Below are 25535 nucleotides of genomic sequence, written 5' to 3' on the forward strand. Positions count from 1 at the left end.
TCTCAGTAGCAATTCACTAGTTTCTTTGTACAGCTGGTCATATTTGGAAAAAAGTGGGTAGCAAGCATCATTTCCACATATGTGGAAAAGGTGGTGGAATTTAATCATTGAATTGGTTTCTATTTAATGAAAACATAAGTGTTCTATAATTGGTATTTCAGCACTCATTTTTTTTCCTTCCATTTTACAGCACTAATTACATTTTTTATTAAAAAAAGGCTTTTCACTTCTTTTCCTCTAGCATTTCCAAACAATTAATCACTTACCTCAAATAATTCTAGTGCCAATAAGAATGTGGAGGCTTTAAAAGAAATGAAGGCCACAGAATTGTACTCAAACTAGTTGATAAAAACTCACTTCTAATTTTTTTTTAATTATTTATTTTAAATAATTTTAGCCTATTCTCTTACACAACTGACATATTCAAGCTGATCTATCATTTCTCAGCTTTCCTAGAGTGGTTATTTTATTCAGTAAATTAGAGAAGTAACAACTGTGATTAGCCAGCAAATAAAAGCTGTACTAATTCATATCATATTTGGAAATAACTTTTCCATCACATTATGATTATACTACACATCAGGAAAAACTTATTTAGCATACTGTATCAGTGGCACACTGCAATCTTATTTTTTAAGCCAAACTACAAGCATGGATAGTTTTTGAGCATGAATAAACAGAGACACTGTAGTGAACAAAGTGCACAGATGATATAATTCTCCAGTGACCAATGAAGATATACAGGATTTTAAAAAAAATACATATCACTAAATAAAAAAAAAATAATAATAAAATCCAGTATTTCCTGCTGTATTGGATAATAGTGCAAATGTTAGATTACCAATTTCATCTATATTTCTAGTAATTGTTCTCACAAGTCCTGCTTTAGTTCTGTGTTACCTTCTTCATTTCCTGCTAATTCTAACAGAAGAAACTGCTTTCATGCTGTAATTTGGACTTCTAACTGTTGTCATTACGTACAAAGGCACATCTTCCAGGGTATCTTTTAGGGATTATTCTTTATCTTGTGCATTCACTCTCACATACAGCCCTTTCTTTGCTGAATAAGGCTTTGTAACTCTCTGCTCATTATTTGGCTTGCAAAATGCCAGCGATGCTGCTGCCTGCTTAGGACTATGATTTACCTCCCTTTTTGTGAGTTGAAGTAATCTCTGAATATCCAAGAGGCTTGACAGAAAAAAAACCCTGACCAGATCTTTATGGTTTGAAAAGAACTTGGCATCACAGTTTAAAAAAAAGTCTTTATCAGCAATAAAAAAACCCATGCTTTATCAGCAATACAGCTCAATCAGCTACTTGCTAAGGAAATCAGGCTGCAGTATTAAAAGCACAAACAAAATATTCTTACAGAAAAATATACGATGCAGACTGGAGATTCAGCAACATCACAGTCACATCTCTATAGTCTTTCAAATAACTGAAATAGAACTTAATAGCTTCAAGTTTTTCAACTGAACTAAGCAGCTGCTAAATAAAACAGGCTGACAGTCTGTGACAAGTGGAGTCCCCCAGGGATTGATACCAGGCCCCACATTGTTCAACATCGTCATAAATTACCTGGATGATGAGATTGAAAGCACCCTCACATTTGCTGATGACACTAAACTAGGTGATGAAGTAGACATGTCATAAGGGAGAGCCATCTTGCACAGAGACCCAGATAGCCTGGAAAAGTGGGGCAGCAAGAACATTGTGAAGATAAACAGACAAGTGCAAGGTCCTGCACTTGGGAAGGAATACCCAAGGAGCCCAGTACAGGCTAGGATCTGTGTGGCTGCAGAGCTGCCTTGCTGAAAGGGACCTGAGGGTCCTGGTGGACAGCAAGCTGAACACGACTCAGCTGTGCGATGCTGCAGCAACAAAGGCAAATCAGATCCTGGGCTGCATCTGCAGGAACATTACTAGCAGAGATAGAGATGTGATCATCCCACTCTACTCAGCACTTGTCAGGCCACACCTGGAGTACTGTGTCCAGTTCTGGTCCCCAGAACTGAGAAAAAAGACATGGGCAGACTGGAAAGGGTCCAAAGGAAGGCCGTGAAGACGATCACAGGGCTGGAGAACATGGCCTGTGGGGGAAGACTGAAGGAGTTAGGTCCTGTCTCCCTGGAGAAAGCTCCAGGGGGACCTCATCACAGTATTTCAGTACTTAAAGGGCAGCTGCAAAGAGGATGGAGGCTCTGTCTTCACAAGAAGTCATATAAAGACAAGGGGCAATGGGTAAATGTTGCACCAGGAGAAGAGGTTTCATCTCAACATAAGAGAATTTTTTTACAGTGAGAACAATCAATGACTGGAATAACCTCCCCAGGGACACGGCAGAGCCCCCATCACTGGAGATTTCCAAGATGCAACTGGACAAGGTGATCGATAATCTCATCTAGGCTCCTTTTCCCATGAAAGGTTGGACCATATGAACTTTTGAGGTCCCTTCCAACCTGGACTGCTCTAAGATTCTAAAACAAACAGTGGATTCTAATGATATAACTAAAAAAAAAGAAAAAATATTTCCCACCTTGCCCCTTATACCGATTCACAGACTTCAGGATCTGATCTGAGGTCTCCAAAAAGGTCTTCCAGTGATAACAAACAAAACCAATTCCTGTTGTTCCTGTTCTGTATCTTAAAGCAACACCTCTCAAAGTTATGGTCCTTTCCCCTCATCTCACAGACAGTTTTATATATATAAATATATATATAGATAAAAACCATAAATGAAACAAAATTAGATACAACAGGTTTCAAAGATATTTTGCAGACTAGTGTACCTACATATATTTGAACAAATTAACAGTCATCTCTGGAAAAAAAGGTGCCTGATTGGCCTTTACAGATCAACATTTCCCTTTTTAAACCCAATCTATCTTCTTAATCCTACAACAAATAGACTATGGTGAGAACATAACTAATTGTCATAGAGCCAATTAACTATTTTGTTTTATTTCACCAAGCTCATTTCCAGTCACTTGATCTACAATTATTTTAGAAGCTCCACAAATCTGAAAACTCTGCTTAACAATAAGGAACTTCTTTCCTTGTTATTAGAAATCAGCATTAGTGTCACTAAAATGAAAATATATTTAAGTAGGAATAGAATTTTAAAAACAGAAAATCTATTTAAAAAAAAAACACATTACAGGAACAGTTTCGAAGATATTTACAAGTATGTAAAAGGAAGCACAAACAGAAGCATATTTTTGTATTGAAAACCTGGGGGGTGAGAGGAAACAAGTATTTATTCTGTGCCACACAGAATGCACTCTCTTACTATAGTAAGGGTGGACATGATATTAAGAAATAGCAGCGAAAAAGTATCAGATTAAACCAGCATCTCATTACAGGACCTGAAATTTCAGCCACAAATTATATTTTCCAAGCATCTCGTGTCCCTCTATTTTCACTCAAGCAATGGATAGCTTGGGGGTGGAGGGGTGGGGGGAATCATCTATATACGTACATACTTCTAGTAAAAGAAACTCATTCTGCTCTATGAAATAAGGCAGTCAAAAATATACATACAAAGCACCATCTTTTAAAGAGTTCTTTGCACTTGTGCATGTGTATGCAATATAGAAAGAGCACATTTGTGCATGCAAAGTATGCCATGGCCTCACTTGTTGAGAATCCTGTATTTGAGGGGATTTCAAATCCTTCATATCTTCCAGATGTTATTAACATCAGATGTGCATTTAAAACATGTTCAAAGGTAAGCAAGAGAAATTGGATTTGGGTAAGTACCATTTTAATAAGCAACAGCAAAAAAGACCAGATGACAAACAGATAGCCTGCTTGCCTACTTGAATTCATATTAGAGATTACTGTGTACTACAAAAAAAGTCACAAGGGCTATTATGAAACATGCAATGGAAAATATGCAAATTTGATTTTTAATTATTGGAAGCATTCAGGGTCACTTTGTAGATTCAGTTGCATCACTATGCCCCTTGAACTATTCCACTAATTTATAACACATTCAGAAGAGGAGAATGAAAGAATTAAAAAAAAAAAAAAAACCACCCAACAAAACAAAACAAAACAAACCCACAACCCAAACAAAACAAAAATCCCACAAACACTACATACAATGAATTTGGGCTTCCCCATCGTTAACTTATTTTTAAGGTTTCACTGAGAGGCAGTGTTTTCTACAATAAAAGCATTCCATTTTAACTAGCAATGACTACTTTACCTAGGAAAAAAAAATAATCAAAATCCCATGCATCATATAATAGAAAGAAGCATCATCATCCCTGTTAACAGTGATTTATGGAGCTATATTATGTAACATTATAGAAGACCACACTTCTGTTAGTTTCAGCTGGGATAGTTAACTGTGTTCCTACTAGCTGGTACAGTGCTGTGTTTTGAGTTCAGTATGCGAAGAATGTTGATAACACACTGATGTTTTCAGTTGTTGCTCAGTAGTGTTTAGTCTAAAGTCAGGGATTTTTCAGCTTCTCATGCCCAGCCAGCGAGAAAGCTGGAGGGGCACAAGAAGTTGGCACAGGACACAGTCAGGGCACCTGACCCAAACTGGCCAACGGTGTATTCCATACCATGGGACGTCCCACCTAGTATAGGAACTGGGAAGCGGGGGCAGGGAATCGCTGCTCAGGGACTGGCGAGGTGTCGGTCGGCGGGTGGTGAGCAATTGCCCTGCGCATCATTTGTACATTCCAATCCTTTTATTACTACTGTTGTCATTTTATTGGTGTTATCATTATCATTATTAGTTTCTTCTTTTCTGTTCTATTAAACCGTTCTTATCTCAACCCACGGGTTTTGCTTCTTTTCCCGATTTTCTCCCCCTTCCCACCGGGTGGGGGGGAGTGAGTGAGCGGCTGCATGGTGCTTAGTTGCTGGCTGGGGTTAAACCACGACAGTCAGCCTTCAAGTGAATATTGACAATAAGCTTCAAATATTTTCAGATGTAATTTAAAAAAAAATATCAATGATTTAATCTTCTAAAGCTCACATCAGATTTATCAGCACTGAACAGGAATGTCAAGACTTAATGTATCTCCTGAAAAAAAGTGAAAAATAATCTTCATTACATATTACAAAGCCTCCCTCTCAATATGCAAGAAAGGAAACACTCTTATTCGCAACCTTTCTGTTCTCTAATTTAACTTTAGGCATTTATTGGAACAGTCTCTAATCTCATTCCAACCATGAAAAGAATGAACTTACTTGGAAGCTGAAACAAAACCTGCCCTCAAAAACCTCCTGTGTCAGATCTGCTTTTTGATTTACTGTTTCTCCATTCACCAGCTGGTTAACAGGGGTTAATAGCAACTCCCTACTTCGAAAGTATGAGGGGATGCTGAGATACTATAGTCATATATTATACTAGCAAAAACCAGCTAAAACAGCTATAGTCATTTTAACAGAAGTCAGGTTTACTCACTGCGATTAGATTTAAATGGCAGCAACACAGTTTCTTTAAGAAAAAACTAGATGCATCTTCTCAGACCCATTTGTTCACCTCCTTTCACTTCTCTAGAAAGTTTCTTTGTTTTACATCTTTTCTACTAGCCTTTAATTCTAGCTCTGCCCACTCCTGTAATTCTTGACAATACTCTGCTTCCTTTTGGCCTCTCTCAGTCTCTTCATCTATTCCAGATTTCATCTGGGTGCCTTCACTATTACAACCCCTTTCCTTTCAGCAGCTCCTCTGCCTCACCTGCCTATGACACTAACCCTGATTTTGAGCCTTTTAAGCAGCCTAGGTTTCAAATTTGTGTAGAAATTCTGAGCAAACTGTTCCTCCACAGGCAAAGTCAGGCAGACCAAGCCAGGGTGTGCTCTAGTTGCTTAGGATAAGGAGCCAGTGTGTATGTACAAGAGACAAAACGTAAAATGCAAGCTTAAAAAATTCTCTCTGCTGTTCCTGACTCCCCGACAACAGGCTCCATTTAAGTAAGTGTGTCTTCACTTATATAGTTAAGTAGTAAAATTTTACTCAGGTTCTTTGGCAGGCCTCTAAGACTTAATTTTTTTAAGTTGCATTAAGAAATGGTATTGTTCCAAAGTCACAAACAGTTTATCATACTGTACAAAAAGAAATATTTCATAAGAGATTTAAAATAAGAATGAATTTTCCAGGGAAAAAACAGGGAATGAGAAAAGACAAAACATTCCAAAGGAAAAAGGAAAAAATAAAAGCTGTAAGTTATATGGCAATTTCCACAAAGTAGCCATAACAAATACAAAACTTTGTTTTTATGAAAAATCAAAATACCTAGGCATTTGACACATCTCTCTGAGCAAAAATGTCCACACCCAGCATTCTGAATAACAGAGCCAAGTATTTAAAACGCTGATACAGAAGTCTAAAAGATTTTGATGTTCTTCACTTTATCTGCTTCCTTATTCTGACTTATTTCAAACAGAATTCCCACATTGTTTCTGGTGCCGCTAACAGTTGCTCTGAATTGAAGTTAACTGAAAGTTACAGAAACAGCATTCCACAGCTAATTCTTACTGCAATTTAGAAAAATGAAAATATAGATACCATTAAGGGGTTTAATTACGTGTGAGAAGAGTTACTGATGCCACAGTTTCTCAGTTCTATTATCTGAATATAAAAAGCAACAAAGTTGTCTTTGCAAGAAGAGCTGAAGGTCAAGAAATCAAGTCCAATTATTTAACTGCTGGAAGAGAAAACTTTGAATATTTTTCAGCTATATTCCAGTATTAAAAACATCAAGCAATTAAAAAAGTCAAGTCAGATGCAAAAAACTCCACAAAAATACAAAAAACACAACTTGGTAATCCTGTCACTACACTACCCATTGGGTCTTTAAAACAAAGTATTGATGCTGGCTTTTTGAATGAAAGAAGTCCAATAGCTGTAACAGAAGAATGTTAAAGCTTTTATATAGTATTTCCAGTCAAGTTAGGGTAACAACTTTCTCAACCTGGTATAAAAAAAAATCTGAATCATCCATCAACTTGGATAAACTGTTCATGTTGACCACTTTTCTTTTTCAGTTAAGTTTGATTTTGAGCAAGGTATTATATATACTTTTTGCCTTCACAGATGACATATTTTAAACACCTAAGTTGCAGGGATAATTCATGATTTATGGACAACTAACACACCGCCATATTAGAATCGAAGTTGCAACTGAAATAAGAAGCAGAACTAGAAATAATTATGTGTTAAAAAGCCTATGTGTTCTTTCACTTTGGATTTAGGATAAGCATGTGAACCTTTTCCATCTTCTGTTTTAAAAACGACTGACATTAATTTTAATTGTGGCCATTGTTAACTTGTAAGCTATACTTGGCTGAAAACAATATTATTTGTAATAATCATTTGACTAATATATGGCCAGGCACATTTGTAATGAGACACCTTGTTGATGTTTTTGAATACACATTCCTTTTTATACATATGCAAACATGTTTCCTTTGCGAAACAGCACTTTATTGTGTATTAGGACACAAGATGGCAGCTATTTATTTCACAGTCCAGTGGAACCGCAACTCGTGACAAGATATTAACCAAGTGCCATTTTCTTGAAGATTCCAACAGACCCACCAGTCCTAGGGAAGAATATTTGTTATCTCAATTTACTGCACATAAAAATGCAAATTCCTGCCTGTTGTAAATTCCTTTATCTAGTTTATCTGCCAAGAAATAAAGTTACACACTTTAGTGCCCTCCTAATAAAGGCATGTATTGGGTGTCTGCATTGTGCTGGCAGTGGGGATCTGCAGGGGCGGCCTCTGTGAGGAGGAGAGGAGAGGCCTCTGTGTGCCCTGTGCCGCACACAGCCGGTTCCAGCTGGCTCCAACGGGCTCACCACAGGGCACAGCGGAGCCTGTCGGCCAAGATGCCGGCATGGAGCAGAGGTTCACCTGCAGTCCCTGGAGAAGATCATGGGGAAGCAGGTTGTGCCCCTGCAGCCCATGGAGGACCACGGTGGGGCAGATATCCAGGCTGCAGCACATGGAAAACCCATGCTGGAGCAAGCTCCTGGTAGGAGCTTTGTGTGACTTTGTTTCTCATCATCCTACTCTAGTTTTAATTGGCAATGAATTAAATTAACTTCCCCAAAGTTGAGTCTGTTTTGCCCACGATGGTAATTGTAAGTGATTTTCCTGTTTATTATCTGAAGAGGGGGAATGAAAGAGCATCTGGCAGCCAGCCAAGGTTAACCAACCACAAGATAAAAACCACAAAAAATGAGACTCTGACAAGCCACCATTCACAGAAGGCTTTCCCTGACGAACTTCTTTCTTTTAGATGTTCCTACTGGGAATCCAGATGATCTCAAAAGATTTGGAAGAAGTCCCAGAAGATTCTTCTGTCTCAGCAAGAGTCTACCAAAGGCTCCAACTGCTTCTATGTTCTATGAAAAGTAAAGCAACTATTTTGCAACTTCAGTTCTCAGCCTACCATCCTCTGGAAACCTGCATTTCCTGAAAAAAACAGAACTACCATTTCAGGATTTTTCTCAGCTTAGCCCCAGCCTAGTAATTTCCACTCCCAGAACCTTGCACCAAGTAAGCCATGCTCTCTCAAAAAAAAAAATCAGACATCACCCTGTGTTTTCTTTTGTCCCACAGGGTTACAAGTCAAATTCCTTGGTAGCACGACAATGGATATTTTCCTTTCCACACAGTCTTTTACTTCTTAATGACCAAGCATGTACCAGAAACACAGTGTCCACAGAGCCATGTCCTTTCCCCTCCAGAATGAAGAGCTTTTTAATGGAAACTAGCACATCCATGCATTAAAATGGCTCAAAAGAAACAAAAAATTTGACTCCTTAAGAACTTGAGTATAAAAGCAGAGAACTGTCATGTTTTTCAGACTTGGCCTAGCTTGCTTACACTCTATTTCAAGTTTGCCCAGGGCCACCAGAATCTTTTTGCCCTCAACAAGTGATGCCCAGATTAAGCTATTAGTCCATAAAGGCTTGCATTTCTAATGCGTACAGCTTCCTTCTCTTCTTATATCTGCAATCAAATTTTCAAATTAGCAAACAGACAAACATTAAGTAACATAGGGAGAAACAGCCAGCAACTAGAAAAGAAGCATCTACTCTTTTCTTCAGCTTATCAACCATGTCGATCTTCCCCAGAATGGAAGTAGATGCAACACTATTGCGATACTAATGCAATACTACTAACAAAAAGATGTCGGAAACCTCACTTAAAATCCTTTCATCCTTCCTGGTGAACTGCATTTTTGTTAACCTACCTGTCTTGCTGGCAAGAGCTTCCCCTAGTTTTTGCATTTGGATCCTACTTGCCGTATTTTCTACCTTATCTACCCCCCATCTTTTCAAATTCAATAATTTTTTTAAAAAGTTGATTCTTACCAGAGTCACCGACAGATTCATAACCCTTCCAAACTGATCAACATAGTAGACATTATCCTGGTACCAGGAATCAAGGTGAAGATAATTATACATGCCAAAAGCACGCATGTGGTCAAGGGTATATTGATCATCTCGAAGTTTCACTTCTGCTACAGCTAGGGAAGGGAAAAAAAAAAAAAAAAAAGACTATTTCAACATTTATTTATTTATTTATTTATTTTAAAATTACTAATTTAATAATTTAAAGTTCAAACTAATAATTTTAAAATGATTCTTCCATCCTTAGTCCATAGGTCTGGTTTATTTGAAGAAAAATACATTATGTATACATAGTTTAAAATTTTACCATAAACTTGGAAAGCAGATCATCCACACTGAAGGCCACTGCAGTCATTCACTGTGATCATGTAATAACTATTACCATTGATAGTGGCCTATTGTGGTGGGTTGACCCTGGCTGGATGCCAGGTGCCCACCGAAGCCGCTCTATCACTCCCCTCCTCAGCTGGACAGGGAAGAGAAAATACAATGAAAAGTTTGTGGTTTGAGATAAGGACAGGGAGAGATCGCTCACCAATTACCATCACAGGCAAAACAGAGTTGACTTGGGGAAATTACTTTCATTTATTACCAATCAAATCAGAGTCAGATAATGAGAAATAAAACCAAATCTTAGAACACCTTCCCCCCCACACCCCTCCCTTCTTCCTGTCCCCTGCTCCAGCATGGGGTCCCTCCCACAGGAGACAGTCCTCCACAAACTTCTCCAACATGAGTCCTTCACATAGGCTGCAGAACTGCTCCAGCGTGGGTCCCTTCCATGGGCTGCAGTCCTTCAGGCACAGACTGCTCCAGCATGGGTTCCCCATGGGGTCACAAGTCCTGCCAGGAGCCTGCTCCAGCACGAGCTTCCCACAGGGTCACAGACTCCTTCATGCATCCCCCTGCTTTGGTGTGGGGTCCTCCATGGGTTGCAGGTAGCTATCTGCTCCACCATGGACCTCCATGGGCTGCAAGGAAACAGCCTGCCTCACCCTGGTCTTCCCCACAGGCTGCAGGGGAATCTGTGCTCTGGCACCTGGAGCATCTCCTCCTCCTCCTCCTTCTTCACTGACCTGGGTGTCTGCAGGGCTGTTTTTCTCACATATTCTCACTCCCCTCTCTGTTGCTGTTGTTCTTGTACAGAAACTTTTTCCTTTCTTAGATCTGTTATCCCAGAGGCACTGTCACCATCGCTGATGGGCTCGGCTTTGGCCAGCAGCGGGTCTGTCTTGGAGCTGGCTGAAACTGGCTCTGTTGGACATGGGGGAAGCATCTAGCAACTTCTCACAGAAGCCACCCCTGTAGCCCCCCTGCTACCAAAACCTGACCATGCAAACCCAATACATCTATACTGTCTCTTCCCAATATGTGTTGAGATAACAATTTGTCAATAACCCTCACAAGATGAAACACACATCCGACAACTCTGTAAAACCTACTTTGTAACCTACCTAGTCTGCTTGGGAAGAGCAGGAATCATTCCTGATATGTACATGGTATCATGGTAAGGGAAGAAAATTCTGCTCTACTTTAACTACAAGAAAACAACAGCCAAAAGAAATATCCTGTCTAACTACATGGATTTCACAGTCTTAAATTCCTAATCAAGCTATCAACACTTGCAAGGCAAAAGATTAAAACAGCACAAAGCAGAATTAGTACATGGCCATTACAAAAACCCCTATGTTCCTAGCACTCCCACTGAGGTTGAAATCTTGAGAAATGTCCAAGATACCATCAAAATTTCAGACTAAGCTTTTTCCAACCGAAAGAGGCTGCAAAGAATGGCTGTTCGCTATAATGGTACCTTCTTCGAGGCAAGGAGCGTGTTACCTACAGTCATCCACTTGAGCAAGATTTTTCCGAACAGAAAACCCCACCTCAGCTACCAGTAATCATAACTAGGATTATCATTCTAAGACTAACCAAGGTTTTCTTTAGACTAGCTGCAGCTCTTTCTTCCTAATCCATATCCATACAGAGATCAAGCAGATGTAGTCCAGAAAAACCTAAAGTTTTAGCAAAGACATTAGCAGATATCTAGTCCATCCTTCTGCAAATAGTTTCAGACAGACTGGAACGCCAGTTCACGCTCCAGTACAGTCATCCCAGGATCCTTATTTTCCCTGCAGGAAGTTTATCTCAAACTTCACACAACAAGCAAAATCCTTTAGAAAGTTATAAGTAAACTGTCAGCCCATGATGATTAGCCTTCAAACCCAGAGTATGCAGAAAGTACGCCAAGGCTAATCCTTCCCATAGCAAGTTATTTTAGTTCCTACTTTTCCAGCTTTCACTTCCTTCCCTTTCCTGCTCAGAAACAGAGCAAAGCTATTTCCAATATTTCATTTCCATCTACCCCGTAATAGGGACCATTCACAACTCTATGCCAGCAGTCCTCATCTAAGATTTCTTACACTCCTCTTTAGTATCTTCTTAAAAACCTACTGAAGTAGTTTATTCTACTCTGCCAGAACACTGATTACTGCAAACAGCAGTTTATTTTGCAGTGCAATAAATGCCACTGCATAGCTATCACAATACCATCAGTCAGAAAGTCATTAGATGGCTCAGAACTGACCTCATTAGAGATACTGGCTATTAACATAAAAGTGGCCATAGGAAACTACGCAAGATTATACTGTCTGATTAATAAAAAATCCAGTCATACTATACAAAATGGTTGCAAAATGACAGCATAATTAGCAATTAGTCTCCTAATCACTGTTGATATTTGCAAACCAACAGCATTAATTCCACTCAGTTCAAATAATTGTTCATATTCACCACAGAGGAGGAATTTCTGTACCTCTGCAATTAATACATTGCTGTTTCCCAAGCTATGGCCCTTCAAAAAAACCCAGAGTATCAACAAAGGAGTGAGAAGAAAATACACCTATCATAATGGGAAAGACTTCTACCCATTCCAATTTCTACTTTAACCAATTAGAATATTTTACAGGAAATCACACTGTAAAAGAAATTAAAAGGATGTTTTGCAAAAACACATTTTAAAGCTGTTTGTACAATCAAGCTTTATCACAGTCATATTCTTCCCAACACAAGAGATGATGTGAATATTCTGTAAACAATTAAAGACAAAACCAAATATAATCCAAGATAATTATTTTCAGTGAAACCAAGTACATGTCATCTACTTCCTTTATAGCTACATTAATTGATCTTCTGAAATTAGAATACACATGTGGAAGCATGTGAAGCTTTTTTAGCACAGAAAACCTAAAATTGTTTTATTTTGTAAAGGTTCCTTTCTCCACTTCTCCCCCTCCACCCCAGACACATTGCTACTGTCAGAATTGTAACTAAAAGACATACAAATAGTGAAAATAGTCCAAACTAGATGTTCCCTAAAGCAAATGTGTAACCTTTCAAGAAAATTCTTGGAACAATATACTATTGATAAGCTGATTGTAAGGTGATAAGCTTTACAAAAGCTGGAAGAACACAAATAAATTCTCTGTCCTTGAGTTTTTCAGCCTGTAGTCCTGACAAGCGATAATAAGGGGTCAGGAACAGGAGATCCAAATCCCTTGTATAATTGCAATATGTAATTAATTCTTCATAAACAAAAGCTAGAAACTATACAATTTGTAGGCGATTTTAAACCAGGAAATCAAACAAATGTGTACTGTCATGAAACACTTACAGGTCTCTGCCAAAAAGTAATTACAGAAACTATTCCATCCTTGATTAATTGAAACCCATTCTGTGATCAAGTGAAATGTGTGCACAAATGCCATTTCCTATCACACACCATGTGCTCAGATAGTTTATAGGAGATTTTACACTAAGATTAAGTTCACTCCTTCCTTTCTACAGCCTTCCAGGTTCAAGTTTTCTTTATGGTCCTTGGAAAAATGACAAGAAAACCAACAGAGCTGAGTGCAGAAGAAAAATGAAGGGCAAAAGGGAGAAGAAATGGAAACTTTATTAAATTCAGAAAAACAAGTTAATATAAAAGCAAAAGAAGAAGTACTTCAATCAGATCATCACCTTACTCAGTCACATAGTTTTGCAGGGTTTTTTTGGTTGTTTGGTCAGGATTTATTGCCGATTTGTTGTTGTTGTTGTTGTTTGGTTTGTGGGTGGTTTTTTGGGTTTGTTTTGGTTTTTTTTGTTTGGGGTTTTGGTTTTCAGGGGTTTTTTAGGAGTCAGACTAATTCCCTAGCTTCAGCTTTTGGGGTTCAATTAACAAGCAGCAGTTAATGACAGCTATTCAACAGAATGATACATGGTCTCCTTCAAGTTTCTGATAAATACATCTGCACTACTAAAACCCAGGAATGTTGATTCATACTCTGTCACACCAGAAAAGAGAAAACATATAAACTAAATTTCAGCTTTCAATATTCTTTCCCAACAACCCTAGTTAGGTGGGATATTTCAGACAAGTACAAAGAAAATTATGCCACTTGCTAGAATTGTATTTATCTCCAGCTCCATGCTTAAAAAAAATAATTTGACTCAAAACAGTTTGAAGATAATTAAGCAAAGATTTTCACTCAGACCGCCTTTACTTACAAGCAAAAGCACTAAATACAAAGCAACTCATAAGAATCAACAGGGGTAAAACATCCCTAACCTAACTGGATCTTATTATAATTATTACTGTGCACTGCAAAAAAAAAAAAAAATCTCCTCTGAATAAAGTACGCTATCAAGGGACTTATACTTTAAATGAATAATGAAGTCTAACATCTGCCATCAAACACTATAAAGCAGAACTGGAGAAAAAAACAAAAGCAGGTAAAAAAGAGTGAGAACCCCCCTCCCCCCATTTTAGATGTTTTACTGAATATATCAAAACAACTTTACAATACCGGAAAGTACGTAAATAATTACATCAACATATTATTTTAGGGCATCGAATGTTATATGCTTGTATGTCATACTTTGTTTTGCAATGCCACCCAGTGGAAGCAATTTAGTATTTCATGTACGTTTACCTATTAGTGGAAGAGACTACATTAATTTATTTTTCTAGTAGCAGCATTCAAAGATCCTTCTAACCCTGCGTTCTTTTTCTTTTAGTATCAACAAATATGTTTTTATTGTTAATGGCAGCATCATCTCATTGCTGTTGTTGAGTAGAAGTACAAGGCTTGTTTATCCTACTGCAGTAAGTATGTTGATAGACTAAACACATTTAATAAACGCATAGCTTGCTGAAAACAAGCACAGGCTGACAGATACCATGTAATGATTTTTTTTTGCCTGATCAGATTACTTACAGAGTATGAAAAGTAAATGGGATGTATCATGCCCTAAATTGAACAAATAAATTTAATAAGATCCAAAAACTAGCAAGGTATTTGTGAAAGTATCACTACAGCAATGCAGAGATTTATAAGGTGACTTGTGCCAGCTGCAAGAACCATTTTCTTTAACAGTTCCAAGGCAGAACTTGCCTCTACACTATCTTTTTCTTTCTCAAGAAATTTAAGTACAACAAAAGACCAGATACACATGTGCCTGAAACCTAAACCTAGATTTATGAACTACAGCTGAAAATGCCTGAAAAAGCCAGGGTTCAGCTTCTTAGTATTTCCCATACATTACTTTAAAACTTTTTTCTATATTTAATTTTTGAAATGGAAATGGAAAATGCAAATGAAAATCTCTATAAATGTTTGAAACATATCAGTACCTCTGGCTCCATGAAAAGACATAAATGCATGTTTTCCATGTAGCATTACTAATGGGCAACTACTTTTCACTAAGTTACAGTTAACGAGCAACTACTTTTCATTGAAGTACAGACCTTCTGGTCTAAACAGGCTGCAAACAGAGCAGTCATTTATTAACAACATTTTTCAAAAAAAGTGATAAAAAATCCTAAATGCACCCGACCAAAAGAATACATTCTCTGCATATTCTCCTGGCTTGCAGCAGGAGCTCCATGTTTGAATGAATGTTTACTATGCCTTTTAGCTGTTACTGTATCAAAAAGCATACACTACATCACATGTCTATTTGGCAGAACCATTATACAAGATAGAGAGGAAAGGCATGAGAAATATCCACATTTGAATAAATTCTAAGCCTCTGGGGGGAAGAAAAAGGGATTCAAGTTACATCTGACCAGTGGAAGTCAAGAGCAAGGTTCTCATTCCTTCAAAAATGTCATGCATCTTAGATATGCTCCTTGCTGAAGACAAGGATTTGCCCCACAATCACTGCTTTGGGCTCTTGCTGAGATCAGATCAGGGAAGAAGAGGTGACAGTAAACAAGACGCTCTTTCCTCCCAAAGGCTCAGTGATCTAAAAGAAAGGCATTACAAAGCTCAATGCAAAGGAAGGACTTGAAAATAAGTTATGGAAATAAACTAAGGAAAATAAGGAGAAAAATAGACAAAATTTAGGAAGAAGAGTTGGGAATTAAAGGTATAACAGTGTGAGACTCATTCCTAGTCAAAGCATGTTACCAGGATGAGATGAGAGAAGAAAAATGATTGTGAAAGTTTAGATTAACTAGGACAGAAAGGGTAGAAGTAAGGAAGAAATAAAAGAACATGCAAATCAGTGTATTTAAAAGGGAACATAAGGTATCAGAATTTCACCATTCTTCTTCACTGTGACCATATATTTAAGAAATTCACTAGAAAATTCCCCTCTACCACAGATCAAATAAATAAATAAATAAATGTTTTAAATTTCTTTCTGCTTCAACTGCACATCTGACCACAGCAAATTCCTGGCAACCACAGTTTGATGGTTAAAGGCAAATTAGAACTGAATACTAAGTTTTACACAATGGTCAGAAAATGAATCTCATTGTAGTCCACATGAGCATGACAACTACCACAAGTTGTCCCGCAATACCATGTGCTGTTATTCACCTGCTCCAGTAGTAGAAGCCTGCAGCAATTCCATGTGTCAATTTGGGGGTGGGTCATTTTATTTTCTAGCTAGCAGTGAAATTCATGAAAATGGATAAATATAAAAACAGACAAAAATATTGACAAAGAAGATTAATACTCTAATGCTTAATACACAAGTTTGTAATAACACTGCATAAATACTTCAACCACAGCTCAGTTAATCAGTTCTACCTAAGAATGAGTTCCTATTGCTATTTATTGTCATGTATTCCAAGTGCTCTGAACCTCACATGTTCATCTTACTGCCATGAAATTTGGGATGCCACACAGACAGGCTCCAAAGATCACATCATTTGAGACAAGCACTCCTGAAATAGTTTCCCGGAAAACAAACAAAAAAGCCAATAGCCTTTTTACATTAATCTTCCAGATTCTACTAACACATTTTTGCACACAGTTGAGAATAAAATTGGAAATGAGTTATGCTGACAGTGTTCCTAAACGTTTGATTTTTTTTTTTCAGCTATTATACTTTACTCACTCCCACTTTAAGGAAATAAAATCAAACTCTTCGCTCGGTGACAAGTATTAATTTAATAATCCACAAACTACCAAGATCTTCTTCATGTTCCCGACACTTTTAACCTGCTCACAAATGTGGTGGAAAGCAGAAGTCCTTGGCCTTCTCACACAGTATTAATTTCTTCTCCCACATAGTAATTTGAAAAAGCCATGGCTTACACACCATCCGTGGTCTCTACAATTCAACCCATTATTACTGCGCAACATAAAAGTCAAGTTATGGAAGGATACCCTCAGTCTAACGCATATGTAGACCACTGACACTAGGAAATGCAAAATTCAGGTACAGAACATCCCTGTACTGTGAGGAAACCACCTTGAAGCAAGCAGAAGAAAACCAGCAAAGAGAAAGAGCCAGTTGTATGGCCTAAGAGCAGGCTGAAATATGGACAAACAAAACATCTAGAACACAGATATAGGGCCTGGTTTGGTTTATATTTCAAGGTACTACTTTAAAAAACAACAACAAAGCTTTCTACTCTCCAGTGGAACGATATCTATATATAAATACATACACACACGGAGAACAGAATAAGTGACTTGGTACTAATGATTTAGTAGGATGAGTAGGACAGCTGAATAAGTTAGACCAAAATGAGTCAGGCTCTGTGCTGTGGGAAGTGGAGAAAGAAAAGTACACAGGCACACATACCAATCTTCTCTCACACAGATTAATGTAACTATCATGTAAAATATCTGAATGGACAAGAACTGACTAGATCCATCTCCCCATTAGCAACTCCATCTTTCAAACATTTTAATGAAAATCTGTAATCCTCATCTATTTAGAACAGGTGCACAACTGACTATCCAAGAACCATATAGCTTGTTTGGCCATAGGCAGAACATCAAATAAAGGACAAAGTAAGAGACTGTACCTACGCTGTTGCCACCTTTGGCACAGCTGTAGTATGCTCCTAACACACGTACACTCACTTACATTTGGACCTGGCTTTTGAAAGATGGCACCTAAATCAGTCTTCCAGTAAAAATATCAAAATACATAACAAAAATGTTACTTTCATTAAATTTTCCAGTGCTATCATAGATACACATACAGTATCGCCTTAGTCTTGTTCGCTCGTCTTTCAATACATGATTCACATACATCTTCCATCTTACTGTGGACAGCTCACCATGGCAAACATACCTTTCTGATCCACTACTAATACAATGTATTCACCACAAAACTAAAGTAACACATAACGGATAGCTCTTTAGACAGGTATATTGTTCAGTAAATACACAGAGGTAGAGATCAGTCCACCCAAGTAGTACATTACTGTCCCAGCTTTATCAGAAAAAGGAGACTAATTCATCCACCTTACAGAAGACTTAAATTTCACGACTCAATAAAAGGTAGAATGTTGAGAGGTTTCAGGGGGCATGGCTAAGGTTGTACGCACATACCCGACATGACTTTGGGCTAATGTTCTTCTCAGTGAATTAGCGCACTAACGGGCCGGTACCTCAGATGTCAATAACGCTTAGCAGAGTGTGTGGAATGCATCGCCTGAAGATGCACTGTGGGCAGAGTAAGAAGGAAAACCGGCTAATTTGCTGGAGTTTGTCGAAGACACTAATTTCATAGCTATGTCTCTAAATGGCATGGACTCCATCAGGCTCACGTGCACACTACCACTTTGAACCGGTCCTCTGGCCTTACCACACGCGCACAAGCCAAGACCAGATCCAGCACGCAGATTTTCTTACCCGTTTGGAAACTAAGTCCAAACTCGCAGGGGCAGACAGACACCTGCCGGGCAGTGACTCGACATCCGTCAGGGCCCTTGGTCCAGCGTGAAGACACACGTCCGCGGAGGGCGGACACGCCGATGAGAGAACGCTGCGGCCCATCGTAACGGCGGAAATCGAGACCAAACACCGGCTCCCTTAAACGCCCGCCGGCCTCCCGGTAAGGCGGCTCTCCCCAGCTCAGGGCACGCTTGCACCGAGGGCCGCTGGGCCGGGCCGCGGAGCACGGCGAGAGGACGGAGCCGGTGCCCTCCCCCGCTGCCCAGGGGGCCGGCCGGGCCGCAGGGCGAAGCGGAGGCCCAGCGGGCTCACCCCTCCCCCCCCCCCCCCCCAACTCCCGCCCCGCCGCCGGACCCAGCCCCACTCCTCACCCGCGTCGAGCCCCAGCTGGTAGCAGGCCAGCGGCTCCAGGGACAGCTTGTAGCCCTCGAACTTGGGGTCCAAGAGCAGGCGCTTGGCCTGCAGGGAGCAGTGGGCGGCGCCCGCCATGCCGCGGCTCCGGGGACAACTTCGGGAAGAGGCGGGAACTCGGCGGCGAGCCGCCGCCGAGCACCACGGGAAGGGCCGCGCTGGCGCCTGGGCGTCCGGCGGCGGCGGCGGCGGGGCGTGCTGGGAGCGGCAGTCCGGGCCCGAACGCCGCCGCGGGCCCCCGGGCACGCCGGGAGTTGTAGTCGCCGAGCGAGTGAACGAGCGGGCGGGCGGGCGGCGGCTTCCCCGCCGACGCTTCCCGGCGGCGCCCGCGCGCGAGGGGAGGGCGGGGCAGGCGGCGGCTCGTGCGTCCGGGCGGCGGCTCCGCCTCCTGCCGCCGGGGACTGGCGGCGCCGCGGCGGGGTGAGGCGGGGGCGCGCGCCGGGCCGGGGCCTGCCGGCGCCTTGGCCCGGGCCCGGGCCCGGGCCGCGGGGTGGGGCGGGGCTCCGGGTATGAGGGGGGGGCCCGGGCTGCGGGGGGAGCGCCGCGCCCGCGGCAGTGGCCGGTTGAGGGAGCGGGGAGCGGTCCCCCCGGGGCTCGGGCGGCCGGGTGAGGAGCCGTTCGGGTGCTGCCGTGTGTGCGTGCTCCTCCCCCGAGCCCGTCACGCACCGGTGCTGCCGTCGTTAGCTGCGGGGGTGTGTAAACGGGCACGGCACTGCGCGTAGTTCTGTGCAAGAGACTCTTCTTTTTGTCGCGATAGCGACACCGACGCGTGTCAAAACTCTCTTCTGCCCCGCGCAGGTCTGTGAAAAACCTAGATTGCCAAAATGAATAAAGATGCCCAGATGAGAGCAACCATTAACCAAAAGCTAATAGAAACAGGAGAGCGAGAACGGTAAGTAAGTGGGTTTCCTCCTCTTCTGCCAGTAAGAGGCCTTGTGTATTCTCAGACGTGAACATAAAGATTAAGTAAACTTAACTCTAAATTTTTGAAATGGCTGCATGTGAAAGGCTTATATAAAGCTATATATAAAATTAAAAAAACACTCTTACGTTTGCCTTTTTACCTGTTTTAGTTTTACACTTGAGAAGATGGGAAAATAAAGGATGGGGTAGTTGGCTTATGGACTCTAATGCTTTTTCTTACTCTGGTATTTTGTGTTGGAAAGCTCTTGGTTTATACAAAAATCACCATTAAATGCAATTTGTTGCGGTTAAATCTTGTTATTTCCTGAGAAAGAGAAGGAGACAAAACTTTCCTTTTTGCTTTCAAGTTTTCCTTGTGTTCCTATCCCTTCTCTTGTTAAGGAAAGAAATATACCCTGGAACATGTAAAACAGCTCTTGTGCAAGTCATTGCAGAGATTCCGATAAAGGCAAACAAGTAAATTATGCAGTGTAGTGTGGCAGCTGGTTTTTGGCCTTTTGTTGTCTCTTCAGTCTGTTCTGTTTGCACATAGTGATACGTATTTACATATCACTAACGTGCTTATGACATTTCCATCCTTGTCGTTTCACTGTATTGGTCACACCGTGCACCAAAAGCTCTATTTCCTTCATCTTTCAAGGCCTGTATGAGAAGGAAGGAGTCTTCTTCCTAGGTCATCCCATAGCCCTGGGCCTTGTGTAACCTTTTGTAGACTGACGTGGTGCCTGTGCCCTACTTCTTTCCTGGCTGTGACATCCCCTTGGAGATTGCACAGAGCTTCAGCAGAGCAAGCAATTTCTTGAAATGGTATTGGGACCTATTTTGTTGTAATTTAAGAGGAGCTTTGACAGGATGTCAAAAGCTGTATTATAAACAAGCTTTATCAGAGCTGTACTATGATCAGAGACAGAGCACTCTGATGTCTTGAATTAAGAATATCCAGAAGCAGTGAATTTCACCTGTATTGTTACTCTGCTTTTTGTCATCCGTTCATCTGCCTTCTACACATTCACTGAGTAAAAGGGATTAGAACTACACAGTTTAGCCTCTTACTGCAATCCGTTCATTCATAAAACCAGAATTTTTCTAGAATTATTTAGGATGGTACAAGACAAGTAGGCTTGCTAGCTGATGGAATAAAGATATTAAAGCTTGTTTTATCATATATTACTTTCATTTTCCCTTCTTCCATTTTTCAGTGCTAATTTTCACTTTTTTAGCTGGCTTTCAATGTTCTCTTTTGATACGTGGAGTAGATTTATCGTTGCGGCAGATTGTGTGTCTTCTCTGTTTAATGCCTGAATCCTTGTTGCTTATGCTTATAATTGCTAACCACGCTTAGGAAGACAAGATACATGATCCCTTTGTCTTCACCCAACATGAGGTAAAGTGCAACTGCAGAGAGAAACCTGCAGTTGAAGACAGTAGTACAGAATTCTCCTTTCAGAAAGGAGGGGGGATGGTTCTATTTATGTTAAAGGCCTGGTTTCAGCTGAAATATTCTAACATTGAAAGTTAGCATACATTTGCTAACAGAGTAGACTCGGGCAGTTCAAGTGATTCAAGGGCTTCTACCTCTTTTCTGTGGCTGCAGCATCAATGCTGCCTGAAGAAATACTGTGAATTAGCTCCTGAGCCACCAACTCCTCATAGTCCCAACATGGTGAACTGAAATTGGTGCTCATTTGGGTTAGGATTCACATGCTGTTCAGCTATTTCTGCTGCTGGTCTGGGAGTTCTGCTATGAGTGGTAGTTGTAGGCTTAACTTTCATACTGAAGCATATTTAAGCTGTCAGGAATGTTTGCTGTTCCTAACAAGTTTGTATATTGTCTTAACAGCCTTAAAGAGTTGCTGAGAGCCAAATTAATTGAATGCGGCTGGAAGGATCAGTTGAAGGCACATTGCAAAGGTAATAGTGGTCAAACAACTAATACTCTTCGTCATCAACTGAGTTTCTGGCCAAGTAAAAGTACCAGACGAAGGCTTTACTGCCTAACAGTCAATTTAAACAAGGGTTGGGCAAGAAGAAAGTACCCCTGGCAATTGGTTTTGCAAGAAAACATCTTGGCAAAAAATCTTGAAACTTCTCTGATCTGAACCCTGTTAAACTTCTGAGAAAAGTATTGGAATTGATTCCCTAGATATTCGCGACGATACAGCTTTCTGTTTTGAGAGGGATGACGTCCTTACCACAGGAGATTAAAAACCAAGATAAAGGAAAATGGAGCAGATACAGCAACTTAGAAGCTTAAGAGAACTTTGTTGTCCGCATATGGGAGAGAAAGAAGTGCATTTGTACTCTTTCTAAATACAGTTCTAGAAAATAAGATCATCTACTTAGATGAGAGAAAACAAGCAGATGAACTTATAAATACCCAAATTTTTAGTTTTAAGTATTTAGCATTACTACAATTTACTGACTTGTAAATTGTATGAAACTGTTATAAATAGTATTTAAGCATCCAGGAAATATTACCGCATCATGAAATTTCCTTAAAGCAAATAACAAATCCCTTGAGCTTTCACTTTAATTCTGATTTGGTCTATTGTGCCCGGCAACTCAATATTCCATTACAAAGTTTTTCTTTTTGTAGAGCCGAGTGTGTTAAATTGTTTTCATAGGTGGATTTGCAGAGAAGGCTGAAATGATTCATGCTTGCAGTTGTCTGCCTGATGCCACTGCCAGAGATTACCCATTTCAGTAGTACAGATAGTGAAAGGGATGTTTATCTGCCTTCTCAGCTACACACTGTATACTCTGCTATAGTCAAGTTACGTAAAATTATTTGGTTTACATTAGTACTTTGAACTGTAACTGCAGCTGCTAAGAATGCAAATATAAGTTCATTTGTCCCCATTAAAGGCCTAATAACCTCCAAAAGAAAGGACAGAGAGGGATTTGGGGGGATTTGGTGGGGTTTTTTGTTGTTGTTTTGTTGGGGTGGGGCTTTTGGGGTGTGGGTTTTGGTGTGGTTTTTTTGCTAGCTTGTTCTAGACCTCTTGCCATTGTGGATTAGGGCCGATAATTGAGCAATTCAGGATTAATTTCTCCAGGGAATTCAGCCAAGAAAAACAGTTTACAAATAGTTCATGTGACGTCAGTTCAGAAAACATATTTAGTGTCTCGGGGACAATCAATCCTATGTACTGACATACAGTTAAAAACATTCATGTTTAGACAAAATACCTTAGGTTTATGCTACTAAATTGAGGTTTCTTCTCAGCATTGACTTCTGCATTTTTCAATAGTCTTCAAGGCACTATAAGTAGACAGTTGTTTAAATACCGGTATGTATTAATTGTAGAGTATATCATAATCATAGCTTTTATTTTGCTGTAGATGTATACCTTTCTTTCAGATATTCTTTTTTACTTTGCTGAAATATATAGAGAGATGTTGTTTAAACCAGTTAGGAAGAGTTGTAATATTTACTGTCTCTCTGCTCTCCCTTGTTGTGTGTTCCAAAGTCTTTTTCCAATTGCATCTCTTTCTCACTATTGTGTAAATAATGTGTCTGAAGAGGTAAGTGGACCAACTTGTGAACTGCTACAACACTCAAGTAATATGCACATCTGGTAATGCTGAGATAAGCTTAAACTTTGTAACGTTTGATTTTAAAATAGGAGCTGATCAAGATGCATCAGTAGTGATGCATCCTTAAACCTATGGTTTGCATGGAGAGACTAAATCCACTGTACAATGCAGTAGGTACTGAGTTAATAACCTACATTTAGGTCACATGCTACTTTGTATTCTCTGATGACCTATGCATGCAGGTTTTGTCTCTTAATCATTGGCACAGGCTTTGTTTTCTAATGGATGGATTAAAAGACTTAAAATATCGGTCTTGGTCTTCCCCAGATGTCATTAAAGAAAAAGGATTAGAGCACGTTACTGTTGATGATTTGGTGGCAGAAATCACTCCTAAAGGCAGAGGTAAGAAAATGCAAACATGGATGTGGTAGTACATCAATAAACATACCTACCTGTATTTCATTAATATTTTTAAATAAGCATTATGAACTGCATATATGAAGGAAAAAAGTTAATAGCTTGATATTAACTACAAATAAAACATGAATTTGTATTGTGTAACAGCCATTCAAAATCTGCAATGAGCCTGTATTCATCTTTACAATTGACTTAATGGTCCCAAGAAAACTTGGGTTATGCAGCAGAGATGTTTTAAAATTCCAATACTTTTTAAGATGGAAAACCTGAACTAACAGTACTAGTGTAATGGGAAGTCGGAAGAGGAAAGGACATAGCATACACATACAGAAAAATGGAATCTCTTAAGGAAATAGTGCAGTCTTCTTTATATAGTTCTTGGACTCTCTAATAGGCTTTGTTAATGGGAGAAACTTCAAGTCTTAAAGAAAAATAGCCCTTCCAAATAACTTGCTGAAGCCTCTTACTCTGAGGTCATGGCTGAGTTTGGGGTTTTTTTTGTCTCAAATTTGTGAAGAAAAAAGGTAGGATAATCAAACTAGTTCCTGGTGGTTATATCCTGTTTACTGTTGAATAATCCTTTCCCTCAAACCTTCCAATTTTCTTGACTATGGCTAGGCAAAAAACTACCAATAACAACAGTGTTCTCAATAGACTTCAATTTTGGCTTATTTTAAATGGGAAAAACATAGATGTGCTACATGAAAATTAGGTAGCTTCAGTTCCTTTAGGTGTTAAGAGAATTGCAATAACAAACAAAGAATAGAAGTAGCTGTTGTAAAAGGTTGGTATTAGTGTATCTTCCATCTTGTCTTTTTTTTTTACTTGTTGCTTTCTTATTTGTGTTTCAGCCTTAGTACCAGACAGTGTAAAGAAGGAACTCTTGCAAAGAATCAGAACCTTCCTTGCCCAGCATGCAAGTCTTTAACTTCGATATTCGTCTGGGATACTGTGTTGCTTCTGTATTATGTCAATCATGTCGGGATTTGAATGCAGTTTACATACTTAAGGATGGAAAATCTTTTTTGTTTTTTTTTTTTTGTATGATGAGTTGAAGTTTCTTTACACTGCATCGATTTCTTAAACTTGGTGTTATTTTAATAAAAAATTTTGTGGACTTGTGGTTCTAAGGCTCTTCTCTCTGTCAGTGCACTGTAATAGGGTGTCAACTTATTCCAGTTTTTAATAATCCATAATTTGTACAGTTGTGCAAACTTGCTCAGATTTTCAAAAAAGAAGTGTGATTAACAAATATGTTAACTAGAAATGCAGAAGGGGGAAAAAAGCCTATGGAAAATGGGATTTGACATACTACTGAGCATAAACTTATTTTCCCTGAGTAAGTAGCTGGCCAACATGAAGATGTTGAGACTACATGAAACTGTTGGTGGTATTCTTCTTGGTACTTCTTTGCTAGAGAGTGGTTTGAAATCTCTGACCTGTGTTGCAAATATTCACTCAGTAATTCATGAGAGATTGAATTCTTCAAACAAAAAAGGCAGTTGTATCTTTCAACAATAATTCTCTCTTCTTTTCACATTTACTGAAATTAAAAAGAGTCAGTATTCTGAGCCATGACAACTACTGTTTTCGAGCTTTGCCCATATTACTGGTAATTTCTAATTAGGTGGACCTTTGGGTCCTTCTGAAATTTAAGTGTAATGCAATA

At 39.6% G+C, this 25535-nt stretch overlaps 2 protein-coding genes across 9 annotated transcripts in view; one reads left to right on the forward strand and one right to left on the reverse strand.

The window, feature by feature from the left end:
* Positions 1–19158, reverse strand: part of NUDCD1 (NudC domain containing 1) — a 57724-nt gene extending 38566 nt beyond the window's left edge. The window contains exons 1-3 of one of the 6 annotated variants that reach the window (XM_049829593.1): positions 16531–17748; positions 15502–15680; positions 9357–9511 (exon numbers count right to left, since the gene is read on the reverse strand). In XM_049829593.1, coding sequence (XP_049685550.1) covers positions 9357–9511; positions 15502–15550 — 204 coding nt within the window. In that variant the 5' untranslated portion in view covers positions 15551–15680; positions 16531–17748. Of the gene's footprint in view, positions 1–9356; positions 9512–15494; positions 16502–16530; positions 17749–18232; positions 18258–18948 lie in introns of those variants that run through there. The other 5 variants (XM_049829616.1, XM_049829608.1, XM_049829626.1 and 2 more) reach the window with 5 other exon arrangements.
* Positions 19159–19347: 189 nt separating this feature from the next.
* On the forward strand, positions 19348–24989 carry ENY2 (ENY2 transcription and export complex 2 subunit). 3 transcript variants are annotated; one of them, XM_049827519.1, is made up of 5 exons: positions 19348–19408; positions 19787–19880; positions 21753–21823; positions 23777–23851; positions 24718–24989. In XM_049827519.1, exons 2-5 carry the CDS (start codon positions 19813–19815, stop codon positions 24792–24794), a joined length of 291 nt encoding a protein of 96 aa, XP_049683476.1. In that variant the 5' UTR covers positions 19348–19408; positions 19787–19812; the 3' UTR covers positions 24795–24989. The 3 variants fall into 3 exon arrangements, with proteins under 3 accessions (XP_049683476.1, XP_049683464.1, XP_049683486.1); XM_049827507.1 differs by lacking the exon at positions 19348–19408 and having other exon boundaries at positions 19518–19880; XM_049827529.1 differs by lacking the exons at positions 19348–19408; positions 19787–19880 and having other exon boundaries at positions 21752–21823; positions 23718–23851.
* Positions 24990–25535: the final 546 nt, after the last annotated feature.

Source organism: Accipiter gentilis, chromosome 2 (assembly GCF_929443795.1).
Source record: "Accipiter gentilis chromosome 2, bAccGen1.1, whole genome shotgun sequence".
Taxonomy (NCBI): Eukaryota; Metazoa; Chordata; class Aves; order Accipitriformes; family Accipitridae; genus Astur; species Astur gentilis.

Bases quoted from the DNA above. Each gene is read 5' to 3' on its own strand.
- ENY2 (XM_049827519.1), top strand. From the start codon at position 19,813: ATGAATAAAGATGCCCAGATGAGAGCAACCATTAACCAAAAGCTAATA. The intron at 21,824-23,776 runs GTAATAGTGGTC...GGTCTTCCCCAG, and splicing joins GTTGAAGGCACATTGCAAAG to ATGTCATTAAAGAAAAAGGA. The intron at 23,852-24,717 runs GTAAGAAAATGC...TTTGTGTTTCAG, and splicing joins AATCACTCCTAAAGGCAGAG to CCTTAGTACCAGACAGTGTA.